The sequence below is a fragment of the Otolemur garnettii genome, unplaced genomic scaffold (assembly GCF_000181295.1).
Source record: "Otolemur garnettii isolate 467f Iridium unplaced genomic scaffold, OtoGar3 scaffold00018, whole genome shotgun sequence".
NCBI lineage: Eukaryota > Metazoa > Chordata > Mammalia > Primates > Galagidae > Otolemur > Otolemur garnettii.
Genome location: NW_003852413.1, coordinates 7,312,509 through 7,321,115, shown reverse-complemented (window position 1 = coordinate 7,321,115; position 8,607 = coordinate 7,312,509). Strand labels below are relative to the sequence as shown.

The following is an 8,607-nucleotide window of genomic DNA, read 5'->3' as shown; positions in this document are numbered from 1 at the left end:
GTGGGAGAGAAACCCAACAAAATGTCAGAGGCTTATCCCATAGGTCCCATTTTTAGGAGTCCCATAGTCTGGGGTGAGTTCCTTGGTTTTGTGTCTCAAACCTCTAAGCAAAAATCATAGTGCCGCATATGCCTCTGTGAAATCTGGGGCTAGCACATTCCATACTTGGGAACACTGCTCTCATTTCTTAAGCAACTTTAAAATCTGCCAGTTTTGAGGTGGGCCCACAGCCAGAGAGGCCCTTCCAGCAATCCGGGAGGTGGGGGGGAATGGCCCTGCCATTAGGGTCACACGACCTGATTGATCCCACGATGGAAGACAAGGATGCCGTGTGGCATCTCTGGCAAGCACCAGTAGGAAAGCTGTAGCAAAGAGCCCACATCTGGAGCAAGGGTCAGCCACCCGCAGCAGAGGCCCCCCGCCACTTAACACGGAGGTCCTTAACAAGCCACTGCACCCAAAGGAAGAGAAAATGCCTGACCACCCTTACAGTTTGGTGGCTATGACATCACTCAGCTCGTGATGGGTGGCTCCAGCCACTTAGTCACTTGACGTCCTGTGCTATGCCTTCAGCTCTCACACCAAAAGCTTTGCAGGGAGGTCCCTACGATCCGCTGACAGAGGAGGAGAAAAATCCAATATGGCTCATAAACCAATGAGCAGGAGACGGTGTGATTTCTGTTGTGCAAGGTTCAAAAACAACCACGTCCTTGCTCAGAGTGCTAAAGGGGAAGCAAGGGAACGACTGCCCCAAGGGAAGTCAGATATTGGTTAACCCCGAAAGTAGGAGAAGGACAGATAGGAGGGCAGGGAGAGGCATGTGGGGGCTTTAAAAGTCGTTAAGAATGCTCCATTTCGTAGGCTGAATGGTGGGCACGTGTGTTTACTTCCAGTCCTTAAACTGTATATATATATATATACAGTATCTACATACTTTGGGTACAGGATTATGGTTTTTTTTTAATTTTAAGGTTTTAAAAAAGTATCCATCAATAAAATGGAGTATGAAGTTCAGGGTCAGGGTTTCCTTCTGCACAGTCTGAGGGTCTGTGCCTCTGGTTAGGGTGCCAACCTGTGTGGGAGCTCCGCTTGACTTGGTCAGGCTGACTCTGTCCACGGAGCCCTCTGGGGCCTGCTCACCCAGAGGACAGCACCCAGCATGCTCAGGAAGACAGGCACCTTCAGGAAGACCAGGAGCAGGAAATGGACGCTGCCGAGCAGGGACCTGTGAGAGGGACAGAGTGACCGGCACTGAGCTGGGGAGTCCCAGGCTCTGTCTCTCCCCACCTCCCCCTGGGCTCCAGATACCAGGACTGGGCAGCCCCGTGCTCAGGGTCACAGGCTTCTGTCCTTGTGTCGGGACCCAGCAGACACAGGAGGGCACAGTGGTGAGGAAAGGAGAAGGGAGAGGTGGGAGCTGAGGCAGAAATCGACTCCTGGAAACAGGCTTCTGAACTGGGCCCTCCGCCCTCAGCATTCGGCAGGAACTCAGCTCTTACTGGGAACAACTTTGAGGATAAGGGAGTCCCTTACAGCCATTCCTCACTCAAATAAGTCTCGACCTATCCTTAAATATGACCATGAGACCTGCTCTTTTGCTTAAACTGCTTAAGAACCTCAAACCCAAGGAGTGACCTCTCCAAGCTCAACTCCCGGCAATCCCTCACCCCACAGGTCCCCATACGCTGTCCCCAATCCTGCTCCTCAAATGCTCTTTGTGCAATCTCTCCACCTTCCCAGCCTCCACCCACCCACAGGGCTTGGCTGACACAAGCCCTTGTCCCCTCTGAGATTAGCCCCTGCAGCTCACCTGTTGGTGCCCTGCTCCTCTGCCCACCTGAGCTCCTGGTAGCTGCAGATGGTCTTGGACCCACCCAGGATTTCCCACCTCAAGCTCACATTGCCTGCTTGTGCCTGGCTGCCTGCACAGACCTGGCCAGATGCGCCACAGATTTCGTTCCCCCATGTGTGCCTTCTGCCTGGAAGACTCTTTCTCCAATTCTGAGGAGTGTTCTCGGCAGTGTCCCACAGGGTCCCCAGCATGACTGAGGGACCAGTCACTACAGCAATTACTCCTTCATTGCTGCACATTTCCCTGGCTCTCCATTCCCCTCACTGCACTGCTGGGATCACCTCTCAGCAAACTAATTGCTCCTCAATCCCCATCTCAGGACTAAATTTGGGGAAAACCCAAACTAAGACAGTCCCTTTGTTCTTTGTTTCCATCTTGAATTTCTAGGCAGCCGTCCTTGTGTCCCACCATCCCCCCACACACCCCACCACCCTGTCCCTCGACACCTGCTTCTCCCTCCACAGTCATGATCATTCACAGACATCTTTCCTCTGCTATCATCTGTCCATCTGTTGATCTCTGTTGCATAGCTCTAGATATCTCTGTCGTCTATCAACTCCATCTCTCCATCCAACCTTCTGGCCATTGTCTAAATCTACCTATTTGCAATGTCCTTGAGAGCATGACCTTGCCTGTTCACTGAATCCATTTCTGGCACATAACAAATGCATGTTTGTTGAGAAAGTGAATGATTGAGGGAAGTCCCACCCGGCCCAGGACAGAAGCTGTGCTAGTGGTAGAAGGTGCTGGGACACTGGGACATGTGCACCTTACCCTTGGCGTTGGCTTGATCTGTTGCTCCTGGGAGACCCAGGTGCCCTTGCAGAGCTCTCAGTGCTGAAGGCTGTGGGGGAGGTTAAAGGTAAAGAACAGAGGCTCAGTGCCCTGTCCTTGACTCTCCCCTACTGGGGTACCTGGCAGCTGCATGGCTCTGATGTCACATAGCAGAGAATACTCAGGGAAGCAGCTAGATGGATATGCTGGGACTGTCATCTCCCCATAGCTGAACAGAGTAATAGGCATCCCATCTGCCCCACCCCCCAGGAGCTCTGACCAGAGGTCAGGTGGACATCTAAGAACCCAAGACAGGAGAATCACCACCTGCTCCCGTTAAGTACTTCCCTGTCGCACTGAAAGCAGGTCGGTATAAGAGACCTCAGTCCCAACTTCTGCCCCTGCCAGCGCATCCACACACCACCACTGCCCGACCCCAGCACACACCCACTCTCACCTGCACACGATCTCACACTGCACACACCTTCACACACATCACACAACACAATGAGCACACACCAGGCCCCGCTCTTCTCTCCTGGGCCAGTTTCCTCGGCTGCTCTGTAGAGAGGAGTTCAGATTCCTTCTCCCCTCGTGCCAAAGAAAGGAGGCTCTCACCTGGGGAAACAAGCACCTGAACCTGGAAGAAGAGGTCCGGGAGGAAGCCGTGGAACCCCTCTTCCTTCAGGATCGTCGCAATCCCACATCTGTATTTGCCCTCGTCATCTGCCGTGAGGTTCTCCATGGTCACGGTGAAGGTGAGATTCCCAGAATGGTCTGTGATGGACACTCGGCCACTCCTCACCTCTCCATCAGACCCTCTGGTCTCCACAACTTGATGCCAAAGTGGCAAGCAGGGTTGTCTGCACCAGTATTTCTTAAACATCTTATATTTCTGTTCATACCAACACTGCACACTCAGGGATTCCCCCACAGTGCCCATCACGGGGCTGGAGCAGATCAGAGGCAGGCAGCCTAGAAAACACAGGTCAGGTTCCCCTGTCTCCACCCTGAAGACTCTGGACCAGAGGGATCTTGGGTGTCAGGTCCCTGGAAAGCCTCAAGGAGAGGAGAGGGAGGCATCAGGCACCAGTGAGACAAGCCCTATGTGGGACCCTGAGACTCGAGAGGCCACGCCCCCCGGGTGTGCTCAGTCATCTTAGAGGATTAGGGGAAGAGGATAACTCTGGGGGCCTCAGACAAGTTCTGGGTCTCCTAGGAGGGTCACTCTTGAGAAGAGACACCTGCCCCCATCTGTCACCAGGACTTGAGCGAAGCCACTTCAAATAAATGAATGAACGGATGGAGAGATGGCTGGAACAGGAAACAGGAAATAAGAATGGTTTCTGCAGGCAAAACCAGATGAAGGTCATTCTGAAGGGCAAGGAGGAGGCCTCGGGCTTTTGGCACTGCCCCTCCCGAGTGGTCCTATGTGGGCCTCATGCTCACAGTTCTGCCAGCATAGATGAAGCCTCCCGCTCATGGGTCTGGGTGACAGAGGGAAGGGGGTTTGCCCATGGGAATACAAAAAGGGTGTTTAGAAATGGGCTTTCCTAGGTGGCAATTCAAGGGCATTCACACCTGGATTTTTCTCCTGAGACAGACTCCTGCAGCCCCATATGCCACGCCTGACACCCACAGGGCTTGGCACCACACTGGCGACCCAGCAGAGCTTCCTTCCCTCCTGCACCCTCCTCGGCACATCCCGGGCCTCTGCCCCACGTCCTCTGCTCCACCAAGATTTTGACATCACTGACCCTTCAGTGATCCCCCCCTCATCCGTCCATCTATTCTGGAGGCTCTAGTCCCAAATTATCATATTAGGACCCGCCCCATAAACTCTCTGCTTCCTGCCAGGAGAGCCTCACTGTCCTAAACAGCCGCTTTCTGATCTGCTCTCCGCAGGGAGGGGGTTAGTCCAGGACGAAAGGACCACTGAGAAATGGTCTTGGCAAAATACTAAACCCCTGAAAAGTAATTGTGGCTATAATCTACCTGCCCGTCATCCATCCATCCACCTATCCAGGCGATAGATTACCATCCACTTCTGCTGAGACTTTGGCTATCTTTTTATTAAAAGAAAAACCTTATCATTTGCTTCTTCATTCCACTGTCTCACATTTTCTCACTTTATTTCCCAGAAAGTAAGCTCACATGGCCCCTGGGCTGACTCTGCATCAGAATGCTGATCCCCTCTCTTGCCAATACCCTCTGAGCAGTGACTCTCCACTGGAGGTGGTTTGCTCCCCAGAGGACATTTGGCAATGACAGAAGACATTTTTCTTTGTCACAATGTGGAGCGTGAGATTGCTGCTGGCATCTAGTGAGCAGAGGCCAGGGATACTGCTCAAGGTCATACAAGGCAGCCGAAGGTCAGCAGTGCTCAGGAGTCCCGTTCTCAGGAGCTCACTGCTATCCCCACCCCAGGACCCCTCAGCACAAGCCCATGAGTGTGGAAGGGGTGGAGAGGGTGGCAGAACTGAGCCCTCTCTTATAATTGCCGCTGCTCTGGGCTCAGGCTCCCCAGGGCACTGTTCTCCATGTCTCCCAGGACCTCAGGCCAGGACTCCAAATTTGTCTTTTCTTTTAGGTCCTTAAGGTATGGGTGGGAAAACATTGTGGGGGACCCACTGAGTCCCACCACAGAGCCTCTCATTACTCTGATATAAATCCAAGCTTAGCCCCTGAGTCAACAGAAATTGACATTGTATTATAAAAGGAGAGGTGGGCCACAGGTGGCTCCCGCCTGTAACCTCAGCACTGTGGCAGGCTAAGGTGGGAGGAGCACTTGAGACCAGGAATTCAAGACCCGCCTGGACAATATAGTGAAACACCCCTCTTCAAAAAGTGTTATAAACTAGCTGGGCGAGGTGGTATGCACCTGCAGTCCCAGCTACTTGGGAGGCTGAGAGAAAGGATGATCACAAGAGCTCAGGAGTTCAAGACTGCAGTGAGCTGTGATGATGCCACTGCACTCCAGCCTGGGCAACAGAGTGAAACCCTCCCTCTAAAATAAATAAATAAATAAATAGATGTCTTGGAAATAAAAGTATTCTGGTTCAACACTTGGTTGAGCATTTTATGAATTGTTTGATCTAAGTTATTTGCATTCTTGGAGTATAAGTCTCTTGTTTTAATAAGGATTGCAACAAGAGTTAAATTAGATAATGGGGGAAAGACATGTCATCCAGTGATTACTCCAGTAAATCCTGGTTTTCTGTTCCACTTCCCTTTCCCCTGATCTATCCAGACAGTGTTTCTGAACTCGGTATTGATGGTGGTGATGATAAAGCCGCAGGGCTTACTGTGTGGGAAGCAGCCTACCCTGTCGCCCTGGTGGTGAGCATGCACACGCATCCTGCTCCATCTGCCCTGGTATCATTTCATCCCCCAACCCTTTCCACGCACCTTCCTCGCTCTGACCAGCGGAGCAGACTCACTGCAACCAGTGCCCACCCCACTCACCTGGGATGCAGAGAAGGAGGAGAGCCACAGGCAGCCCCACAACCCCCTGGGACATCTCTTTGGTACGGGGCCTGGCGGAGGGCAGAGACTGGGCCTGAGGCTGGAGCCTGTTCCCACAGAGCAGCACCCCCGCCCCCACGTGCTGTGCTCTCATCTGCCTTCTGGGCTCCTCTCATTTCCTTCTCCAGCCTCTTCTGGGTTCTGTTTTCAGAGCTGGTCAGAGTACCATGTGACCAGTCAAAAATGATGTTAGAAGCTTGTTAAAGTTTGTCCTAAGATATATTTGCATACGCAGTTCCCATTTTTGTTCTCTGAGAAGATCATGTCCCTGCCAATACCCATAGCCACAGGCTGCCCTTCTCCAAATCACAGCTCAGCCCAGAGCAGCAGTGAGCCTGGGCTGACTGCCATCTAGATTCTCTGGGCAGGTCCCCCCTTCACGGCCGGCCAATTCTCTGTGGCCACATGAGCAGTCTTGCATGGCACGGGCACAGCTCAGCCTTGCCTAGATGAGAGCAGTTATTTGAAGGGTCCAGTGCAAAATGAAAAGGTAGGACCCTTGTTCCAAAAATATTAAGCATTACATGATGGCCACAGTGGAGCATTAAACATAGGGGCCCAGTGTGACTGCACCGTGCAGGGGTGGGGACAAACCCCTAATACTGGCCTTACAACCCCCATGGTTCAGATGTGAGGCTGGTACACCCGTGGGGGCTCTGATCTCACAGCTTCCACTCTTTCTGTGACCTCACCAGATCAGAGAAGTTCCCATCATGATCATGAGCCCCTGACCGGGTCCCACAGATCTGGCATCACACAGAGCATCACACACCATCCCCAAGCCTCCCGTTAGGCTGTGTGGTGCTCTCTTCTCCCCGAGACTATCTCACACATACCTTAAAAGTTTCACTGTATCTAAAGGTAACTCAGGTTACCTGGGCAGAAACATGCCCACTAGATGTGACATAGCCGTGGAGGACTCACAAGCTCAGACGCAGACTCAGAATGCCTTGACCAAGAACCCAGACCCATGTAACGAGAAGCCTCTAAAAAGCTGGGATTCAGTTATCAAAACATCGCTTTGATGAGTAAATGTATTTCTTGCTTGTTCATTTTTTGCTGCATGTGGAGCCCTCATATTTGTGTGTATGTGTGGTGTGTGCATGTGTGTGGGGTGTGCGGGTGCTGTGTGTGCATGTGTGGTGTGACGTGGTATGCTCCTGTGGGACAGACGTACATACGTGGTGTGGTGCAGTACAGTCTATGCGGTATGTGATGTAGTATGTGGTGTGTGTGGTGTATGTGTGGTGTGGTGTGTGTGTACTGTGTGCAGGTGGCATGTGTATGATGGGTGTGGTGTGGGAAGATGTATGTGGCATGTGTGGAATAAGAGGCAGGGGCTGGATGTCTCCCCTTCCTGGAGGCTGGGGGTTCCCAGCACTCTTGGCCTCAGTGGCTCAGGCAGCTCCACCTTCATCATCAACTGCCTGGTGGCAACAGGCCAGACCGAGGTATTCACACCCTCAGCTCTCAATCCCCAGGAAGAGGCTTGTTCGGGGAGGCAGCTGCAGTGACGGCTACCCCACGTGCCACCCCAGCTATAAGCAGGAATACAGAGTTTGTAAAGGGCTTTCAGCTTCGGGCTGTTTGCTATTTAACTCTACAGTGGAACCTCTGTACGGTGATCACCAAAGGGACTGTCACATACTGGTCAACATTCGGAGGTGTCACCATAAGAAACAAGGCCTGCTGGACTGATATGTACATGGGGTGCACATCCAGTCCGTGAAAATTAGGTCAGCTTAAACAGGAGGTCAGCTACGGAGGGTCTACTGTAGCTGATGGTTCTGATCCGTCCCATCTCCCATGGAGACAATTTCGTGACTTCTGCCTGGACGGTTCCATTGGGCCATCTCTTGTGGGACAAAGAACAAAGGACACTCCCATGCCCCTCTGATCACTGGCTCTGGGCAGGAATACAGGTTTTAATTCTCAAAAAGGGTGAGGGGCTTTCAAAGAGACAGAAAATACTTTTGCCCTCTTTCGGGCCTTTGTCTCTGTTACACTGTCACCTGGGTGCCATTCTCTATTCATCCAGTTTCTCACACCCCAGCTACTGCGTTACTCTGAGTCCCTCGGCTCTGCCCAAGGCTCTCCATCTCCCTCCCCCCACCTCTTACTGCTTGATGACCAGGGGGACTCCCTCTTGGGCTCCCCAGTCTGGCTTTTGTCCCTGCTGTCTCTGGCTAGACTGCACTTTAACAAACAGCTGCCAGGCCACATGGTCACCCTTCCTTGAAACTCTCCAACTGCTGCTGACTCACTTCAAACAAACCTTATACTCCTTGATGTAAATACAAACGTATGTCTCCTGGTAAAATTCTCAATATATTCTTATATCCCAGGAAAACATTCTATGGTGGTGGAATTCTGCTTTATCCAAATCTGAACACTTTACCTCTTTGTCTCTTGGCTAAACTGTATGACATGTGTCACTGTCAGGACACTGGGCTTGT

General features: G+C 52.1%; 1 protein-coding gene across 1 annotated transcript; it reads right to left on the bottom strand.

Annotated features, from left to right (window-relative positions):
- Nucleotides 1–939: 939 nt before the first annotated feature.
- LOC111724023 (CMRF35-like molecule 2) lies at nt 940–6,418 on the bottom strand. The gene is made up of 4 exons (XM_023511248.1): nt 6,092–6,418; nt 3,245–3,601; nt 2,627–2,696; nt 940–1,225 (listed from the first exon to the last, which is right to left on the bottom strand). Exons 1-4 carry the CDS (start codon nt 6,243–6,245, stop codon nt 1,099–1,101), a joined length of 708 nt encoding a protein of 235 aa, XP_023367016.1. The 5' UTR covers nt 6,246–6,418; the 3' UTR covers nt 940–1,098.
- Nucleotides 6,419–8,607: the final 2,189 nt, after the last annotated feature.

Bases quoted from the DNA above. Each gene is read 5' to 3' on its own strand.
- LOC111724023 (XM_023511248.1), bottom strand. From the start codon at position 6,245: ATGAGAGCACAGCACGTGGGGGCGGGGGTGCTGCTCTGTGGGAACAGG. The intron at 3,602-6,091 runs GTGAGTGGGGTG...TGTGTTTTCTAG, and splicing joins CCTCCTTCTCTGCATCCCAG to GCTGCCTGCCTCTGATCTGC. The intron at 2,697-3,244 runs GTGAGAGCCTCC...CCTCCCCCACAG, and splicing joins TCAGGTGCTTGTTTCCCCAG to CCTTCAGCACTGAGAGCTCT.